The sequence below is a fragment of the Ctenocephalides felis genome, unplaced genomic scaffold (assembly GCF_003426905.1).
Source record: "Ctenocephalides felis isolate EL2017-DRISC unplaced genomic scaffold, ASM342690v1 CF-g0.4_SCAFFOLD_01170, whole genome shotgun sequence".
NCBI classification, from domain to species: domain Eukaryota; kingdom Metazoa; phylum Arthropoda; class Insecta; order Siphonaptera; family Pulicidae; genus Ctenocephalides; species Ctenocephalides felis.
Window position 1 is genome coordinate 61,722,150 of NW_020537324.1, and position 19,903 is coordinate 61,742,052.

General features: G+C 30.6%; 4 protein-coding genes across 5 annotated transcripts in view; 2 read left to right on the plus strand and 2 right to left on the minus strand.

Annotated features, from left to right (window-relative positions):
- The window catches only part of LOC113367497, a 20,264-nt gene extending 10,173 nt beyond the window's left edge, over window positions 1–10,091 (plus strand). The window contains 9 exon segments of the mRNA XM_026609100.1: window positions 1,023–1,151; window positions 1,278–1,431; window positions 1,769–1,990; window positions 2,115–2,235; window positions 2,703–6,063; window positions 7,455–7,630; window positions 7,693–7,903; window positions 9,392–9,535; window positions 9,610–10,091. Coding sequence (XP_026464885.1) covers window positions 1,023–1,151; window positions 1,278–1,431; window positions 1,769–1,990; window positions 2,115–2,235; window positions 2,703–6,063; window positions 7,455–7,630; window positions 7,693–7,903; window positions 9,392–9,535; window positions 9,610–9,765 — 4,674 coding nt within the window. The 3' untranslated portion in view covers window positions 9,766–10,091.
- Window positions 10,092–10,496: 405 nt separating this feature from the next.
- LOC113366064 (WASH complex subunit 5) lies at window positions 10,497–15,725 on the minus strand. Its single transcript, XM_026607617.1, has 12 exons — window positions 15,529–15,725; window positions 15,359–15,461; window positions 15,086–15,277; window positions 14,806–15,023; window positions 14,388–14,672; window positions 12,975–14,110; window positions 12,032–12,294; window positions 11,780–11,967; window positions 11,229–11,678; window positions 10,950–11,170; window positions 10,736–10,892; window positions 10,497–10,675 (listed from the first exon to the last, which is right to left on the minus strand). Exons 1-12 carry the CDS (start codon window positions 15,648–15,650, stop codon window positions 10,522–10,524), a joined length of 3,489 nt encoding a protein of 1,162 aa, XP_026463402.1. The 5' UTR covers window positions 15,651–15,725; the 3' UTR covers window positions 10,497–10,521.
- Window positions 15,726–16,006: 281 nt separating this feature from the next.
- Window positions 16,007–17,120, plus strand: LOC113367499 (enoyl-CoA delta isomerase 2, mitochondrial-like). Its single transcript, XM_026609101.1, has 3 exons — window positions 16,007–16,487; window positions 16,548–16,637; window positions 16,821–17,120. The coding sequence occupies exons 1-3, from the start codon at window positions 16,092–16,094 to the stop codon at window positions 17,118–17,120; spliced, it is 786 nt and encodes a 261-aa protein (XP_026464886.1). The 5' UTR covers window positions 16,007–16,091.
- A 76-nt stretch (window positions 17,121–17,196) lies between these two features.
- Window positions 17,197–18,318, minus strand: LOC113368000 (DNA-directed RNA polymerase III subunit RPC8-like). Of its 2 annotated transcripts, none has more exons than XM_026609559.1 (5): window positions 18,115–18,318; window positions 17,873–18,056; window positions 17,665–17,796; window positions 17,329–17,459; window positions 17,197–17,263 (listed from the first exon to the last, which is right to left on the minus strand). In XM_026609559.1, the coding sequence occupies exons 1-5, from the start codon at window positions 18,223–18,225 to the stop codon at window positions 17,210–17,212; spliced, it is 612 nt and encodes a 203-aa protein (XP_026465344.1). In that variant the 5' UTR covers window positions 18,226–18,318; the 3' UTR covers window positions 17,197–17,209. The 2 variants fall into 2 exon arrangements, with proteins under 2 accessions (XP_026465344.1, XP_026465343.1); XM_026609558.1 differs by having other exon boundaries at window positions 17,665–17,805.
- Window positions 18,319–19,903: the final 1,585 nt, after the last annotated feature.

Below are 19,903 nucleotides of genomic sequence, written 5' to 3' on the forward strand. Positions count from 1 at the left end.
AAATAATAATGGATTATGCACATGATTAGACATTTAGAACATGTCCGTAATGAATACGCCCGTATCACCATGATCGAATGCAACACGCAACACGTCATTTACGCACAAATTACTGTTTTCAATGGCCAACTTCACGGCGAACTGTTAACCAAACAAAGTGAAATAGACAACGCTATTCGTGATAAACGTTGTAAACTTGTTTTATGTAATTTAACTATTGTAATGTGATTCGAATATATCACAGTTTTATTACAATTACATTTTTATTATTTGTCACTTGGTGCTTTGTTAAAATATAGTGTTGAAACCTTGAAAAGCTGAAAGCAGTATATAACATGATTACATTTTATGCCCAGTGAGATAACCCAGCGGTAAGACATTTGTTATTTTTCTTCTGTGAGCCATTGATAACGTGTCCATCACTTAACGTTTACGATATTTGATTATATGAATAGAAAATATTATATTTAATCAATCCAAAATAGTTTGCCACATCCGTGATCTTATCATTATTCACCAGGTAATTAGCATCAAGGAATTGCAATCTAATATGCACATTAGGATGTTACAATGTTATAAATAAGAAAAGTATATGAATAAAATAAACTAATATATACAAAATCATGGAGGATAATTTTCAAAAGAAAGTTGATATTGATTGTTCTTCAAGTGTTCAGTTTGAAGTCATTCCACCAGATGTTGCAAAACTACCTCTGCGCCTGAGGATGTGTCCCAAATTCCTCTGCCAACTCCGAATTTTGCACAAGAATCACCTATAACTTACAATGCAATCCCTATAATAAGCGAAGGAGACTCTACGACAAAGTGAAAGATGAATTTTATGACTACATATTCTACTATAAAAGATATGAAGTTTGAAAATGAAGTTGATAATTCACTAAGAACTATATAAGGATAAAACTGCTTGTGATAATCTCACTACTAGCATGCATGCTGCAGAGTCAGTGGGAAGTTTTTACAACCTGACATAAATGAACAAGTCTTACGTTATCAAAATGAAGCATTTGCGAGAAGTGGCAATGCAGAAACCATCTTTTAGTAACCAATTCTTATCAGTTAAAGATGAATCAATACCAGTTCAAGAAGTGAACTTAGTTTCTGAAAGTGTTTCTACTTCGGTGGAACCCAAAGTGAAGTTTTGATTTCACAAGGTGAATCTAATGAGAATGTCTCACTTCTCAAGTGGATGATAATGTAGCAAAGAAAGCATTAAAACAGAAAATGAAAGTTTTGTATCTGATACAAAAATGATTCAGTCTGAAACTGCAGCTTTTCAAGAACAAGGCAGCGAGACAAAAAATGCAGATGATTTCTCCCCAAGTGTCTGTGACTCTGATGCAGCGATTGACAAAACAATTTATCCAAAATACAGAGAGCATTCAACACCCGAAACAGAAACTTTGAAGCCAGGTTGTACTTTCAAACAAAAACTGTAAGTATTTCTGAAGTAGAAACTAATCATACTCTATCATTTGCAGATTCTAATACTGATGTATTAAATTTAAATGTTGAAAATGTTTCTGGAAAAAATTTGAAACAGAATCAATGATTACCGAATCGTATGCAGAAAATACTAGCACAGAAAGAATTTTATCTGAAGATGAGTCAATGGTACTGACTCCTATGCAGAAAATACAAGTTCAGAAGAAATTCTAATTACTGAAAGCTCTGCCAAGCTAAAGTTTAGGAAATGAATCAATGATAAGATTCTAATGTAGAAACTAGTAATGAAACATCATAATACCAGAATTGGCACCTTTAAATGTTACATCTCAAGCTGTAACTTTTCATTCTAATCATGAAACTACCAGCAATGAAGCCATAACAACTTCTCCAGTACAATGTAATGATGGAAATATTAATTCCAGATCTGAAATCAATTATTATGATAATGTAATATGCACTGATGAAAATGACCTGATGAAAGCTGAAACATTCTCAAATGAGATTGATACATCTCAAGTAGATGGTTCTCAAGTTGATACAAATTCTGAATAATTACTTCTGAAGTTCTAAACGATAGTTTTGCTTCCAAAGATTCTGACCCCGAAATGTTTAATTCAGATACCAGTAGTGTTCAACTTATGTTCCAGTTACTGAAACTAATCCAAATTTGATAATGGAAAAACATGAAGATACCTCAGCCCAGGAATATTCTGATTGTGCTGAAACAAAAAATAGAGAGGAAGTTGAAGTACAGAACACGCTTGCAGAGTATGTAAGCGCAGTAAATATTAATAAGAAAGCCCTTAATAATCGAAGTAACATCTCATAATGTAAATATTGTTAGTTCTGAACAATTGATCAAAGTAAATTCAAGAAAAGGTGAATCGAATCCCAAACAAATGAAGACTTTATGCAGTTTGTTCCTCCTCCTAATGATAACACAGTGTCTAATGATAAGGAAATAAAACCACAGTTTCACAAGCAGACATTGAGTCAACAAAACATCTGGATTTAACGAAAGTAGTTCTGAGAGGTTACAAATAAGTGATGATAATATTGAATTTGTTGTTGATAGCAAAGAAACCCCGATTTCCAAAACAAACTTAGTTGATTACATTCAAACACACGATCCAACTATTGAGGAAGATGTAGCTACTGTTCAATATATTGTAACTAATGATAACGAACAAATAATAGAGCATGCTAAAGTTGAATATGAAATGATAATGGTGCAGAGAAGTTCTTCCAGAAGGAGTACAGTATGTTGTTTCTGAAGCTGCAAATGGAGATCCAAATGAGCAGAGTTATGTTCAGTATGTAGTTGCCGATAATACAGATGATAAATTGACTCATTTTCACACAGTTGCTGAAGGTGAAAGTGGGAATCATCCTGAATATATACAATATGTTGTTTCTGAAGGTTCAAATCAAGAAAACATGGTACAGTATGTTGTAACTAGTGCTGGAAATGACAAGGACATTCCACATCATGTGAATTCTGAAAATTTTGTTAGTTACATTGTTTCGGATACTGCTAATGAAAAAGATGTATCAAGAGATGAAACCTCAGACCAGGCTGGTATCACTTATGAAGTGATTGATGAAAGTTCACAAGAGCCAACTGCAGTTGTCATAGAAGAAATGGAAGTTGAAAATAATACTAATGATCAAAATGAAGATATTGAAATTTATGTTATTGAAGATGACAATATGCAGGTTATAGAAGTGCATGTAGAAAATCCTAATATGAAAAACTCTGATAACACATCAGAAGATAAATGCAAAACAGAATCTAATAACCGAAAACGAGCGCCCACTGGCAATTATATTGAAGTAGTTGATGCCAAGGGTGATACAACTGCAAAGTTGCCTTGTCATGTTCTTGGTAGAAACTTAAAAAATCCAGAAGCTGATGTTTTAAGTAATGGCAGAAACCCTCCGAAGGTTAGACCTGGTGTAAAAGTGCCACCTTTAAGTTTGACAAGCTGTATTGTATCATCAGAAGAAATAAGTGAAGAAATTGATAAGAAATTAAAAGCCGAAGTACCAGTTTATGATAAACCCAAAGTTGGTGATATTTTATTCAAGCATAAGATAACTAAGAGATTAGCTGAAAAGCTTTGTACAAATCCAGGAAATGTACAGAATCCTCCAAATAATCCTAAATCTAATCAAAATCTAACAAAAGCTTCACCAAATACTCGATTGGCTAAAAAGAATTTGTTGTCAAAAACAAAACCCAAATTAGACAATGCCGATCTTTTAGCTATTTTAGAAGGCGATGAGGATCCAGATTGGTCAGAATTGAAACCTGTGGAAACAGATCAAGCTCCTCCTATTTTGCAAGCAATTGAGAAAAGTATCATATCTGGACATAGTGGTAGAAGCCCGCCCCCGGTTTTAGAAGCCCAGGCAAGAAGTAATACTTCGAGAGCATTTTTAAAACTAGATTCTGAAGAAAAACGACGCTTGGCGCAACATCAACTATTGAATTTGCCAAATGTTCCTAACATATGCTCAAGCAGGCCACGTGGTAGGCCTAAATTAACAGATTACAATCCACTTAAACATACGCTTTTGAAGAATGCTGGTATGGCAGTGTATACAACTCCTCGATCAAAAGATCCTCCAAAAACATATAGTAACAGAAAAGCTAATGATATTATTAAAACACTAGTTTCTGATTGGGATGAGGAATCCAAAGATAGTCAAAAAGAATCAACAACAACAACAAAAGATCAATCATCAACAACAAATTTGACAAAGCCCACGGAAAGTACTAAAATGCAATTGGAACCAAATGAAACAACCAAAACAAAGTCGCAACCTACTGAGGAGAAAACAGTGAACAAAATAGGTACAACTGCGGCCACTAGTTCTAATGTGAAATCTACATCAACAGCTGTCACAAAACCTATCCCAAATACTACTGCTAAATCACCATCTGTAAAATCTACAACTGCTGTTTCAAAATCTACTCCAACACCAATAAAAGCTGCACCAACAGTTGCAACGAAAACGTCAGCACCTACATCAAAATCTTCATCATCTGCTAATTCCTCAAGTACAACTGTTGCAAGAGCTTCTGAAACAACTGTAACAAAATCTAACCCGCCTGTTACAGTAAAACGTAAAAATTCACCATCAACAAATAGTCCACAACTGGGAATAGTACCCAATAAAATAGCTAGAGTCATAAAGAAAAAAATTATTTGGGATCCAGATAATCCAATGACATCTGCAAGTTTATCACCATCCTTAAAAACTGTTAAGCGAGACCCTCAAAAAAGTTCTTCTGAAAATTCTCCAAATAATGTGAAAAAAGCAGCAGACATTGCTGTTAAGAAAACAGTTGTGAACTCAACTGGAGCTAAGAAACAAGTTGAGAAACAATCAACAGAAGCGGAAGTTAAAAAAGAAGATGCGCAAGAAGTTGAAATGCAGGAAGCTCAGACTCCAGCTAACGCAGTCGGCAGAAGATCTAGATTGATTCGAAAAGTTCCTCATAAACCTATTAACCCCAATAGAAGCCTTGTTTCTAAATCTACTAGTCCCAGTCCAACTATACCGAAGAAGAAAAAACTTACTGAAATAGACAGACTGCTAAGTGATGAGGGAGCTGTTAATATGATATATTCTGTAGAGCGCAGAAATAATAACGCTGAAGTTCCCGAAATTGTTACCAAACCAAATAAGCGCTTATTGATATCTCTTGAAAAAGAACGCAGGAATTTACTTTCTAAAGCCAATATCATCAAACAAGCTGTTCTCAGACATAGTTCGACTGCTGTAGCATCGAATCGAAACAAGAAACCCTTGCGATTTAAAAAATCTGCAGTTGGTAAGAGGAAAGTGGTTTCATTAAAGAAAAGGGGTGATCAGACAAGAAACTCAACGCAATCCTCTTTGGTAGAGGAAAATGCTGAATTTTCATTTACATCAGTAAATGAGTCTAGAATTATAAGAAGGCATTCTTCAAGCTCTTTTTCCAGTACATGCACGAGTCCCAGGAGACTTAGTGTTGATGGTAAAACTGGACCAAACGCAGAAGAAAAACTAATTGAAGTTACTGCAGAGTCAGAATTATCAAAACCTTTGAAAAAGCGCCAAAAAGGTGGTGTTCCAATTTACTCGAGACCCGCAGAAAGCGAAAAATCCTACAAAGGTAAAACTAAAAGTACAAATCCTGAACAAGTCGCAAATATCACAGAAGAAACAAAAACTACCACTAGTCCTAAAGAGGAAGAAAAAGTCGGTAAAACCATGAGTACCAGGTCTAACAAAAAGGTTATCAGTGATTCGAATCTTGATGAAAATAAATCGCAGGAAGACCCGCCTGATCGCGTTTCGGAAGTTGCAGACGCCACTGAGAAACCTGCAATCACGGAGGATGACACCAGTTTAAAAGATGAAGCTGTTAAAAATGCCGCTATATCTAAAAAGCTTAGAAAAACTTCTGCAATTGAGAGTGAGAAAACTCAAGTTTCCAAAGAACAGAAGACTTACGAAGAAATTAGCATTCGTAAACATGAAACGCTAGTTCAAATTATTTTAACACCAACTTCGACCAAATTCAAAAATTCATTGAGTAATCAGGTACGTAAAATGTAAATAAAAACATTAAAACCCTTTTCACTCGGCTGTCTTTAAACAATGACTCAGTTCTTATTGTATCGTCAAATACACTTCATCAAGATTGAGCAAACTTAATGCGGTTCTTTAAATATGTTTTGGCGGCTCGCCTAGCATATCTCAAGTAGAATTTTATTTATTTTATTAAGTTTATTCCATCAATAAATTAATCATAATGCATTATTAATTTCCTGAGGAAGTTTGTTTTTATCAAAAAATCCGATTCGCTAATTTTGTTTTCTCGACGTTTAAAGCCATTCTGAATCGAATGAGACCAAATTTGGAAAAAGTATGTGTGTGTGTATGTATTTGAACAGATTTTTTGTCGTAAATCGACGTTTTCTCGAAAACGGCTGGACCGATTTCAAAAATTCAAAAGCCATTCGATGTATCTCGATGAGGACTAGCGTTTATCAATTTTGCGCGACGATCAGCCAAGCCGTTTCTTTGTAAATCGCAGAAAAGTGAAAAAAATGTCGTTCACGTTTTATCCCGCATTTCTGAATCTATTCTGAAAATTCAATAACCGTTTGAAAGATATTGGTTGGGAATCGTGCTTATTAGTTTTTGGAAAAGATTGGCCGGAACGCTATTTTGTAATAAAGTGTTAAAAAAAATTTTCGACGATTTTTATGATTTTTTTTGACGGTAGATACCATAATCATATAGATTATACTAAAATATTACGGCCGTACGACAAGTCGTTTAATTTTAAGAATTCTTCAAAGTTCTAATTTTTGCAAACTTTGAAGAATCGTTTTCTCAAAAACGTCTAAACCGATTTCAGTAATTTAAAAGCCATTTGATGTATCTCAATAAGGACTATCGTTTGTCAGTTTTGTGCGACGATCTGCAAAGCCGTTTCTTTGTGATTTGAAAAAAAGTGTTACACTTTTCGTCCACATTTAAGCTCATACTATCGAATCTTTCTAAAATCAAAAACTGTACGAAATATATTAGTTGGGAATGATACTGATTAATTTTAGATGAAAATCTACCGAGCCGTTCACTTGTAATTAACTGTTGAAAATTTTTTGTTTTGGCGATATATATCATGGTCTTATAGAACTTACTAAAATATTACGGCCTTACAAATAGTTTAATTTTACAAATTCATCAAAGTTTGAGAAAATGAGTAGTTTTTTTGACGTTTGTTAAAATTAAAATTAGACGATTTACTTAGTATAGCGATAGAGCGAGTACTTGGTCCTAAACCATTAAAATCTTACGGCAACTGGTTCAATTATAAAATTTTTCAGAATGCGGCGCCGAGTGGAAAGAGTTAAAAAAATCTGATAAACATCATTATCTTTGAATGAATTCATATTGATTCAAATCATGATCTTATGTTTAAGGTTGTTCAAGAATTGTGTGAAGTTTTGAAAGAATTATCAAAAGACTCATCATGTCATGTGGTACTCATAACTTCTTCAGGCAGTATATTTTGCCAAGGATTGGATTACTCAAAATTATTACAGACTTCATTGGAAAAGCGTCAGCAAGTGGTTCAAGAAACTGTGCATGGTGTTGTGTAAGTATCACATATTGTTCTCATGATATTATCAAGAGTTAATTTTTTTTTTTTTTTTTTAGAGAATTACTTCGAGTTCTTGCAACCTTTCCTAAAATTTTAGTTGCTGGAGTGCATGGAGCAGCAATTGGATTTGGTGTTACAATTTTACCACTATTTGATTTAGTTTTAGCTAGCGATAAAGCAACCTTTAGTGTTCCTGCTACAAAATATGGATACATACCAGAGGGAACATCATTGATGCCCTGTTATCGGCTGCTATCACAGTCTGTGGTAAGTATGCAGAATTATTGAAGATACTTAAGACCAAAATTGATTTAAATAAAATTGCTATTGATTCATTTTAAATTAGTTATCAATTATCTACTATTAGTCTGAGTATTGTACAAAATATGTTTAATTGACATCCTGATGGAGAAGTTTATGTTTTCGCGAGACTATACGATTTGCTAATTATATGTTTTCTCAATGTTCCAAGTCATTTTGAATCTAATAAGACGAAATTTGGAAAAAGTAGATTTTTGACTTTTTGTCGTCGTTTTCAAAAACGGCTGGACCGATTTAAAAGCCATTAGATGAAACTTGATAAGCCATTCGCATTGGTTAGTGTTCTTATACGATCAGTTTCTTGACAAAGATCTGCCAGGCTTTTTCTTCGTAATTGATTGTTAAAAATGAAGAGTAATAACTTCAAAGATTTATAGAAACTACAAATAATTTAGAAATAATTTCTAATCAATAAACTTACGTTTAGTACACGGCACAAATGTTTAATTTGTTTTATTATTTTCAAGAAACAGGGTTTAATATTCTTTATATTCAGGCATTTTTCATTAAATCAAGATTTGTACTACGATGTAACTTTTAAAATGGTTATTTATATATGCCAATTTCCTTGTTGATCTCGGTACGCTTACAACGTTGATGCCGGTACGCATATAACGACAGATCTCTATTCACATACACGACGACTAATCACAATCGACCCGTATAGAAATGATTTCATCGAGAGCGAATGACGAACAGTTTGGGCGTAACTCCATTTCCGTTGCATTTGTACGGGTTTACACCTTAGTCGTGCCTAAAGAAGTTTTACTTAAAAAAAATTCCGATAATTTTAATGAAACTTGGTATGGCGATAGAGTACCTGGTCTGAATGTTGACATTGAAGAACAAACATTTACAATAATACCAAAATTTATTTTCAACATGTTTTAATTTTAACAAACGTCAAAAAACTACTCATTTTCTCAAAATTTGATAATTTTTTAAAATTAAACGACTTGTCGTAGGGCCGTAATATTTTAATATGATCTATGAGAATTTGGAATCTACCGTAAAAAAAAATCATAGAAATCGCCAAAAAAATTTTTTTGTCTTAAAAAAAATTCCGATAATTTTAATGAAACTTGGTATGGCGATAGAGTACCTGGTCTTTAATGAATATACTAAAATGTAATAGTACCACAAATAGTGTTTTAATTATAAACATTAATTAAAGTTTGGATTAATAGGTCGCGTTTTGAACATAATCCGTAAATACGTATTCGTTTTAATAAAATGTATGTATAATAAAAAAAGTTGTTCAAAATTGAATAATCTGTGATAGGTACACTTATGAATCACGTATAAATTAATATCGGATTCTCATTTCCATTGTTGTATGTCAGACTTATTATTTACGCATGTCAGGAAGTTAATGCAACTTGCCTTATGGTAAAATGTCACTTACAACTGTAGTTAATTTTTATATTTGAATAGGTCAATGAACTTATCTTGGCCTGTCGAGAACTGACAGCCAGTGAAGCCCTGCAATATGGACTGGTAACGAGAATTGTGTGGCCTGATAAATTTCATGAGGATCTTATTCCGACTATCAAAGCTTTGACACATCATTCAGTGCAAGTAAGAATTTGAATTCATATACTATTTTTTTACGGTGAATTATTAATATCACAACTTGTTTCTTATGTTTTTAGGCCATGATATCCACAAAAGTAATGCTACGTCAGCATTTGCTGAATAGTTTAGAAGGTGCTTTGGAATTGGAAAAAAAACAGCTCACTGAGATGTGGATGAGTTCTGAGTGCCAGAAAAGTTTTAAAGCAGCTTTAGATGAAGGTTTGTGGGAGTAAAAAGTTCAAAATTTATTTTCCTTTGTAGATAGAAATTTTTTAATATGGAACATAATCCATTATTTCATGATAGAAAATACTTGTTCGAAATTATTTTATTAACTGCCAGAGGGAACAGTTAAAGATATTTGCACTGTATATAAAATTTATAGAGATTTTTTTAAATTAAATTTAAAATGATGATTTTTATTGTGTAACTTTATTGTGTGCTTATTTAGATATATTGACTGACTAAGTTTGATTTTTTTTATAAAAAATAATTAGAAACTGATGGAAACATGTAGGTTTCTTTAACATTAGCCTTATTATCATAATCTCCCTTCATGATTCTCAGATAATAAAAATCACAACCACTTATAATATTTTAAGATGCAATCAAAAACATATATGCTACATTATTAATTTAAGAGAAATTTAATGTTCTGTTTTTAGATGCAATATTATACTACATAAGTTATGCTAACTCACGATTATTTGTTAAATCGATTAGTTAAGTTTATCTAAATTTAATAGATATTTATTTGGTGATAATTATTGCACTAAAAATATATTTTTGGCATTACATGGATATGGTGTAACTATTCTTATTATAAGATTATAGTTTTGTTGAAAACTATGACACAAATGAACAACATTTTAATAATAGTTTAAATCAGATATATGGCTTTATTTTATATAATTCATATTTGTTTAAATATATATAAAAGATAAAAATAAGCTGTAAGCGTTTGTCTTCATAAACTTAGTGTAGAATACTTAAACTTTTGTTCCCAAATATTCATATTGACTAAATATAGCTTCTGGTATATATTCATATAATTCCTTCTTTGGAATACTTGCATGCTTGATAAATATTTTCAAAAAATGCAAAGTTGTTATTGCTTCTTGCGGAAATTCAGAACTCCTTGCACTAAAAGGAAAAGTAGCATATCTTATCTTTGAAATACAATAATTTCATAATTTTCAATACCTTAATCCATGTGTTATAAATGAAAGTACATATTGACCCATGAGTGCCAAAAATTTATTCTTGATTTCTGCATGGCATTGGCGTAATATTGTTTGCACACCGCAAATTAATGGCAATGCATCTATGTGGTCTGCTATTTTTCGAACCATTAAACCACCTAGAAAAGATATAGAATTAACATTTTTAAACATAATAATAGAATGTTTCGTCTTACCAATATTTTTATGATAAGTGAACTTTGGTATGTGCACTATTAAAAATAAAAATAAGAGGTCCGCAAAACTGGATGAATTTTTTGTTGTAATATATATCTGTGCAAATGGTTCTGTGAGTCCTGCCCATTGCAAATATCTACCTAGCTCATGTAAAAGTTCTCCTGGTGGCATAGGCTTTTTGGGATCTTTCATATGCTCTTTGATTTCACACATGACAGCTCTGAAATATTATCATCAAAGATAAATGTGTTGATTTAATCATTTTTCTTTTTACTTACTGATTCATTGTTCTAAGTGATGATTCCAAATTTTTTGAATTGAATTTGCAACTGATATTCAATTCATAAGCTATGTGCTTGCGCAGTAACTGCATTTGTCCCACTTTTAGTACCCAGTCAAGAATTTGTGGCCAAACTTTTGTTGCTCGGTTTGTATAGCTTGCATAAAGTTTTGCTGGATTGGGTACATTCTTATTATATGGCTTTACATCATTTTCAAAGCTATTTAACATATCTGTCCAACTTTGATTCTGAAGTATTTTCTTTCGTATTGAATTAAAAAACGTTTGTAATTCTGTCACTATCATAAATGAGTACAAATGGTCAAGACCTGTTAGACCAGCTGGTCCAATGGATTGAGTGATTTTAGAAAAAAGTTTAATATTTAATAATTCTTTGTGGGTCTTAAAGTCAAACCAAGCTATACTTAGATCCACATACACAGTAGTCCTGAAATGTTAAAATTAATTATGAATCCATTTCACTTTTTTTATCTATTATACATCATAAATTTATAAAAATGCGCAAAATGGGATTGAATAGATATTTACTTTGGATCTGTAATTCGGCATATTTCTCTTGCCAGTCTTCCAATAAAATTTATAGAGTTAGCATCAACTGACGGAAATTTAGGAATCGGTATTGTTTGACTTTGGTAGACTGATTGCCAGTCCTGTACCTTATTCCTTAGAAAACTATTGCATTCTTGCTCAACATTGTAACCTATAATTCGTGCCACCTGAAATTTTTTATCTCATATTATCAAATTTATTAATATTAATTGTTTTATCAATTTTAAATACCTCTTCTTGCCAAATTTTTAATCCATTTATGTTTACATAATCTTGAATATATTCAAAAGATCGTCTGCATCCTGATATTATATCCACTAAAGTATCTAGTTTTGCTGATAACTCGTCCTGTTTAGGTTTAGCACTAAATATTAAACCTTTATGCAGTGCATCTGATATATTCAAAACCAATTCTTTGCGTATACCATCCTCTAACAATTGTTTTGGATCAATTGATATAACACCAACTAAAGTTGTTTGCATAGTTAGTATTCCTGAAATAAAGTAATTTATATTAACTAAATTTGAATAAACATACTTTCCATTTATTTTATTGATAATGTTTTTACCATATTACCTCATACTATATAATGTATAATTTCTTATCTCATATAATCTTAAACTGTAGAATTCATCACAAATTATTTTATTTTTTAAAAAAAATTTGATGTATGACTTTCACATTGCAAGATCTAGATTTTTATCTTCCATTTATTTATTTTGAATGTAAACAAGTCAAGATCTTTCAAACTATTCAATAATTATTATTATATCAAATCTCATACAATCCTACACATAATATTTATGTATTTTTAACTTTCTGAAGGAAAAGTTTGCTTTCGCGAGAAAATCCAATTTGCTAATTTTATGTTTTATTTTAATTTTATTCTAATCAGAATCTAGACTGGGCATCTAAATAAAATACATTATTAGAAAATGAAATGGATGAAATGAAATTGGTTATATCATAAGTATGTTTGAAAGACATCAATTGGAAATTGTATTGATTATTTTTTATTGAAAGCGAAAATTTTATTTTCAAAATAAGAGTTGAACGTTTTACCTAAATAGCTGAATCTCAATTGCTATTGATTAAGTTGATTATGTATCGCATCAGTGAATTCATGCAACCTGCCTTTAGACAAAATGTAGCTAATTAAACTTTTCATATTACCTTGTGTCAGGATTGAGACTGAATGTGTCAATTTCGCAATTTCCATCCTTTCATCAAACTTTGCATAATCTTTCAATCTTGATTTGTCTAGTCTGGTGGGTAACTCGAGAAGAATAGAAGTATTAATATGGATTATTTTTGCCATTAACTGGAACATAGTTCGTGGAATGATTTGCAAAACTTTTCTTACATAGTTAACCAGTTCATTACTATAATACTGTGAAACCGAAACTAAATCACCACTATGTGCTTGATTTATACGCAAAAGAGGTATTTCTAATGCACTTGCTAATTTTAAAAATGTTGCTCTCAATTTAATAACTAATGAAGGATCTTTTTTAATTCCATCTTGCATTATATTTGTAAAATGCTCAATTCCATTCCAAGCATAACTTAGATCACCAACTATTTGCAAAGTGATTAATAAGTCTTCTTTAATATTTATTATACTAATCATTTGTCTTAGAGAACTTTCAGTTTCCACTAAATATTGCTTTACCTGAGCACTGGAGTCAAGTAAATGGAAACCCTGAACCTCGTCCAAAGCATGTATCAATTGTCCTAGCTTATGAACTGAGGTATGTATATCATCTATTTTCAATGTATCAATTTGAGATGATATTTCTTTGAACCAAAATTTTAAGCTATCATTTTTTTCTATTCGCATAAGAGGTGTGTCTCCAGAGAATACCTCAGATAGCTCATTTAAACGACTTATAGCGTCTTCTTTATGTTTAGTCCACTTAGTTATCTTTTCAGTCATTATTTTCTTATACATTTCTTTTACTTTATACTCTAACTGAGCAGTGTTTAAAAGTAATTCAAAAATTTCTAATGTATTCAAATCAGAATCAGTGACAACTTGGTCTTTGATTTGTCTGCATTTTTTATTCAAGTCACAAGATATAGTGCAAGGCATTGTGTGCATCATTACCCAACGCAGAGCCACATTACACTTTCTAATCATGTTTAAAATACGTTCAGGATGAACAAGTAAAATTTGCTCTGTTAGAGCACCCTCTTTCAAGCTATTCCTAGTTTGTACTATCAGATTTTTTACATTTTTTCCTGCTTTTATAGATATATCCTTAATGTTGCAGATTTCCAAGGTATTATTCAAAGCAAGTTTTGCAGCCCTTTTTATGGAGAAAGTCAATTAAATTTTTATCATTTATTAATTTCATAAAATTTACTAATAATTACTAAACATATGGTATGGGTTTGATGATTATATTAGTTTTTTTTTCTTCGAATCCCTTCTTTTAACATGAATCAATTTTACATTCAATAAGTTTAGCAAATTAAATGCAGTATGATCAGGGATTGAAAATTATAAGTTACATTCATATGAATTGTGCAAGAATAATTGTAGATGCTAACATTAACTGCATATAATATTATAATTCATCTCACCTGTATGGCTCCCAGCTATCAATTAAATTAATAGTGATACCCATATATATAGAAATGATCCAATTATCTGGAAAAAACTTGTCTACAATTTCTCTCATAACTGCGGTTTGGGACTGGAGCGTATTAGGTGCAAAAAATAGACAAACATACAGCATAGCAGCTTGATTTGCTAATGCTGCACTTCTTTGACCAGGGTGTGAATATGCAGAGACTTGATTGTAAATATCATCCAAACGTAATTGACCTAAAATAACTTCAACATAGTTCTCATCTATTGGAATACGCCTGAAATTTAAAACGAGATTTTGATAAAACATCTTTAGTTATCACAAGTAATTAGAAAAACAACAGGAATCTTTGGAGTAAAACTCTACAAAGAATACTGCAAATTATTATTTAAATAATTTAAATTCAGTACTTAAAATATTCTTCAGGATATCCGTTTGGTCTCTTTGCATTACATTCCATAAGACCGGTGCTTCTTAAAAGTTTACAGACTTCATCAATGTGACCATCACCATGTGCCCTTTGAGGGCTGTATCTGTGGTAACTGACCAATAAACGTTCACGAATTATACCAGGAATGTGCATATCAACAACCAGAAGCATTACACCATAAATATACAATGCTTCACACTGAAATATGCAAAATTAACTTCTAAAATTTAAATAATTCATGATAAATCACTATAACTTACCAGTAATTGTTTCCCTTCAGCATCTTGAATTATGCTATCTAAAGTATGATGGATAAAAACTCCATCATTGAGTTCTGCCAGAAATCCATTTAAATTACATATATATTGATAGATACTTTCGAATGCAAAATAAAATCTGGTAATAACTTTCATGTTATTTTCTCTAAATTCTTCATCAATGTCTTGTAAATCCTATATAATATTCAAATATAATAATATTTTTGATCATATCTTATAAAATATGGGTACAAATTAAACTTGGCATAATCTTACAGTATTTTTTTCAATTTTTGCTTCATGTGCCTCAGGACATTTGAAATATGTAAAATCAAAAATAATATCTGCATATTTGACTTGGTCAGCTTTACAATCGAGTCTGAAACCATTAAATACATGTTTTATACTATTTTCTTTTTTTGCAAATTTTATAATTAGTAGTTTACCTAAAAACTGATGGTACGTAGTCTTTTAATCGTAGAAGTTCAGCAATAATTGCATTTCCACATGAAACTAGATTTAATATTTGCTGACCACAAGGGTTATTCTCTGCTAAAAATTCGGGCATTATGAGGAATGTATTAGTCAAAAAACTTCGGTCCTAATGATTATAATTATTTATAGTGACGACAACTAGATGTTTAGCAACACAATATTGTTGAATTATTTTTTTCGTACATTTTAAAGACGTGCTATATTAAGATGAGCAATGCAATTTAATATAAATATTATTATCTATATCCAAAAATCAAAATTCAATTGTGTTTATCATTATTATTATATTGTCTAGGGAGTTGATCGTGTTTATTTATCAAACTGTCATTTTTGACATTTGAGGTTAACTTCAGTTCATAAACTTCGTATTGCTAATTTCGCAGCCTTTGCACTTTGATTTTTAACTGATAGTATCAATAATAAATTTTTAAATAATAGTGTCATTCATAAGTAATTATATTTTATTTCTATAATATCAAAAATTAGTTTTGTAGTTTCATTTAATTAAATCATTATGGGACCATACAAAACTTTGAAAATAATAACTCAAAAAAGATTGTTAATAATCACTTTAAACCGACCAGAGAAGAAGAATGCTTTCAATAGAGAAATGTACCTTGAATTAACAAATGCCCTCAATGAAGCTGCTGAAAACAATAATATTTTAATAACAGCAATAACTGGTAGCGGAGACTTTTACAGCTCTGGTAATGATTTAAATAATTTTATGGAAGTACTTTCTGCTGACAATGTTGATGAACAAGCCAGAGAATCTTCTCACATGTTTGAGAATTTTATAAATGCATTTATTAATTTTCCAAAAATTTTAATCGCTGTTGTTAATGGTCCGTGCATTGGAGTGGCTGCTACAACAGCTGCTATTTGTGATGTCATATATGCATCGGAGACAGTAAGTAGAATCAATTTTATATTATAATCTCTGCAGTATTTATTTAATTTTAATTTCAAGGCTTACTTTCATACACCATTTACGAGCATGGCTTTGAATCCAGAAGGTTGTTCTTCATATACTTTTCCAAGAATTCTGGGGAAAAGCAAGGTTTTTATAATTTATTAAAGGAAATGGGAAACTAGCTCCTATTTTTTTTAAATCAATTGCTTTTATGCCAATATTGAGATAAGATTAAATTGAAAATAGTTTTTAATGTAAAAATTTTCTGCAAGTTTCCCAATAATATAAAGTTAATCTATTAAACAACATATACAGATCTATTTTTTTTAGGCCAATGAAATGTTGCTTCTAAATTACAAGCTTACTTCTGAAGAAGCTTATAAATTAGGATTTGTATCTGAATTATTCTCCAAGAATTCTTTATCTAACATTTGGTCCAAATTAGAGGATCTTTCTTTGTTGCCTCTGCAATCAGTAATTGAGTCTAAAAAGTTAATCAAAAAATTTGAACAAGAAAAATTGAGAATTGCTCATGAATTAGAAACTATGACACTAAATGAAAGAAAAGTTTCTGAAGAAGCAATTACAGCAGTTATGAATTTTATGAGCAGGAGGAAAAGCAAATTGTAAAGAGTAATATTATATATTTTTATAAATTTTATATTTTAAATTATATTATAAATATGCAAATTCTAATTCTATTTGTATTCTATTTGTCATTATTTCTGATTCCACCAAGAAAGGAGGCCTAGACCAGGTTCACAAATAGTTGCCTGCAAAAAATAAAGAAACAACATAGACATACATAAATTAATACTAATAACAAAATCATAATTACAGTTATTTTGTATGCGACTCTCAAAGCATCATCAGCATTAGTACTGGTAGAAGGTTGTCCAGTAGGTGGACCTATATCCGGAGAAGTCTCTTGAAAAATCTCAGATGTAACTCTAAATCTTATCTTTTCACCTAAATTTTTATAAATTATTTAAAGAAATTTTTTTGCAGATGAAATTTATTGCAATTTTTCATATTTTCAGTATATATAAGGCTTCAATTTTCTATGATAACAATGGTGTTCAAAGAAAAAGCGTTGAAATAAAATTGTAGCCTATTAACATTACGATTATGGTGAATCTGATAAAAATTAAACTAGGGTAAGAATATTACATACCAATATCCATGTACAGATCATGTGTAGTTCCGTCTCCTAAATCATACTCCCATATCCAAGCCTGCTCAATTTCATCAAATCTAGACTTATGTTGCAAATCTTTCGGTTGTATTATTATATCATCAAAAAATCCTACAGTTACTAAATTGATTAGCTATTAGTGAGAATTCAATGATAGTTTATATTCATTGATAATTAAATTATTCACCTATTACACCATCACTACTGCAGCTCTTAATTTTTCCTATTATAAGCTCATCAATAAATGGACGAAATACTATATATCTAAATCTGACTTCGGTGTAAGAAGATCCATCCCCAGGTAATATGACGGAGTCTTTAATTTCAATAATGTCGTAAAGTGCTATACAAAGTCCAACATTTAACACAACCTGTTACGAATATAAGTAATTAGTACATGCTAACACTATATATGTTTTAAATATTTACTTTATTAGCTAATTTAGAATTTAATTCATCGATTATAGCATCTTTGAAAGGCAAATGGAATAAATCGGAAGTTATTCTGACAACGTCTTTGAATTCAGATAAAACAAACATTATACTCCGAAAATGCCAATAAAAGACTCCTATACTAATAACTAAATACAAGGTTTGTTATATAGAATATAAATAAATAGATTTTAGCCATTCACAGGCAGAATAATACATATTATTAGGTTAAAAATTAGTTAAATCATTTTGAGGTTATGTTTTTGCCTGTTGCGTACATGACCAAAGGGCCACCAACATCATAATATTATAATTTGATATGTAACGGCATGAAAATTTATAAAACACCATGTTTATTTTAGTTATATAATCTTAATTATAACTAACGATTCTTAATTATAACTAAAAATTAAAAACAAATAAGATTATTTATATTCTAAATTTATTTACACTTTATATTGTTGGTTTTCCTAAATTAAGTATGAAGCTATTCCTTTTTTGTTGGTTGTTGACGTTACCATGGTTATTCAAGTTATTTCCTCTTCAAGTTATTTTCTAAAATCACGATGTCACTTTGTTATAAATCTAACAGTTATAATATTATTTAATATTACCATAAAACATTCTAGTGAGCATTGGTTAAATAAAACGTGAAAAGTTGATCATGTTAGAAGAATAAAATGCAATATATATTTTTACTTTTTTTATTATTAATGAACATCATAAAGTGCAAAATTTAATTAAATTTCTAACTGTCAATGACATTAAAAAGTCAAATATATTTTTGTGCAACATTGTTTTTGTAAATACTGTTTCTTCCATTGAAATATGAATCTATATCTCGATGATGATGTTCAACCAAAAGATGGTAAATTTTATAGAACTAGAAATTAAAAAATTATACCCTTGTTATTTCAAATCATACAATTTTTTCTATTAACATTTCAGGGCATCAATCAAATAGTAGATTTGAACAATATGAACGCTTTAAATCCTGCTTGTATGAAGATGAACCAAATAGTTTTAAGACTACAAATTTACTTCAACAAGAATCCAAAACGTGGAAATCTAATTTTCCTTACTTAAGAATTGTAGGTGGGGCATATATTTTTACACTAGTAATATGATTACATATTACATCAATACAATTCTACGTTTAATTGATAAATTATAATTACTTATCCATTTGCTGTGCGATCAGGCGTATTTTACATATAAACAAACAAGGAAGAATGTTAAGATAACAGAATTCTAGATGGTGCAGTTATCATAACATTCATTCTTGCCTGTTTTAGCAAATAGATAGACTTTTACATAATTTTCACTACCAATAACAAGCATAAAATAGCGTTGCCATGACAACGCTATTTTATGAGCTCTGTTACGGCAGAATTGCTCATTAATTGCTTATTGATGTAAATATTTTGAAATTTTCCTTTCTGAGTATAGCAAACAAATAATTTAAATATTAATGTTGTTTTAATTAATTCAATAAATTATAGGTAAAGGTATAAAACCACCACCAGAGTTTCAAGCATTTATAAATACAGCAAAAAGCGCAAATGAAATTTTTGCTGATGAATATCAGGACGAGGAAGTATTTGCCGAACATCATGATGAAATAAAACTAGAGCAATTTAATTCTGCCGATAATTTAATTGATGCAATCGCGTACCATTCGACACTTCAAGGTATATTTAGTTTTAAGAATAATTTTATGAAACTATTGCGATATAATATTGTTTAACTATTCAATCCAATTGGCCTAATAAGTATAATTAATTAT

What these genes read in the sequence shown, in the direction of transcription:
- LOC113366064 (XM_026607617.1), bottom strand. Translation starts at nt 15,650, where the DNA reads ATGCCCGAATTTTTAGCAGAGAATAACCCTTGTGGTCAGCAAATATTA. An exon ending in AGTCTCAATCCTGACACAAG is followed by an intron (nt 12,295 to 12,974) that starts GTAATATGAAAA and finishes ACTTTATTTCAG; the next exon opens with GAATACTAACTATGCAAACA. An exon ending in TCACTTAGAACAATGAATCA is followed by an intron (nt 11,171 to 11,228) that starts GTAAGTAAAAAG and finishes ATAATATTTCAG; the next exon opens with AGCTGTCATGTGTGAAATCA.
- LOC113367499 (XM_026609101.1), top strand. Translation starts at nt 16,092, where the DNA reads ATGGGACCATACAAAACTTTGAAAATAATAACTCAAAAAAGATTGTTA. An exon ending in TCATATATGCATCGGAGACA is followed by an intron (nt 16,488 to 16,547) that starts GTAAGTAGAATC and finishes TTTAATTTCAAG; the next exon opens with GCTTACTTTCATACACCATT. An exon ending in GAATTCTGGGGAAAAGCAAG is followed by an intron (nt 16,638 to 16,820) that starts GTTTTTATAATT and finishes TATTTTTTTTAG; the next exon opens with GCCAATGAAATGTTGCTTCT.
- LOC113368000 (XM_026609558.1), bottom strand. Translation starts at nt 18,225, where the DNA reads ATGTTTGTTTTATCTGAATTCAAAGACGTTGTCAGAATAACTTCCGAT. An exon ending in ATTCTAAATTAGCTAATAAA is followed by an intron (nt 18,057 to 18,114) that starts GTAAATATTTAA and finishes TATTCGTAACAG; the next exon opens with GTTGTGTTAAATGTTGGACT. An exon ending in TGATCTGTACATGGATATTG is followed by an intron (nt 17,460 to 17,664) that starts GTATGTAATATT and finishes ATAAAAATTTAG; the next exon opens with GTGAAAAGATAAGATTTAGA.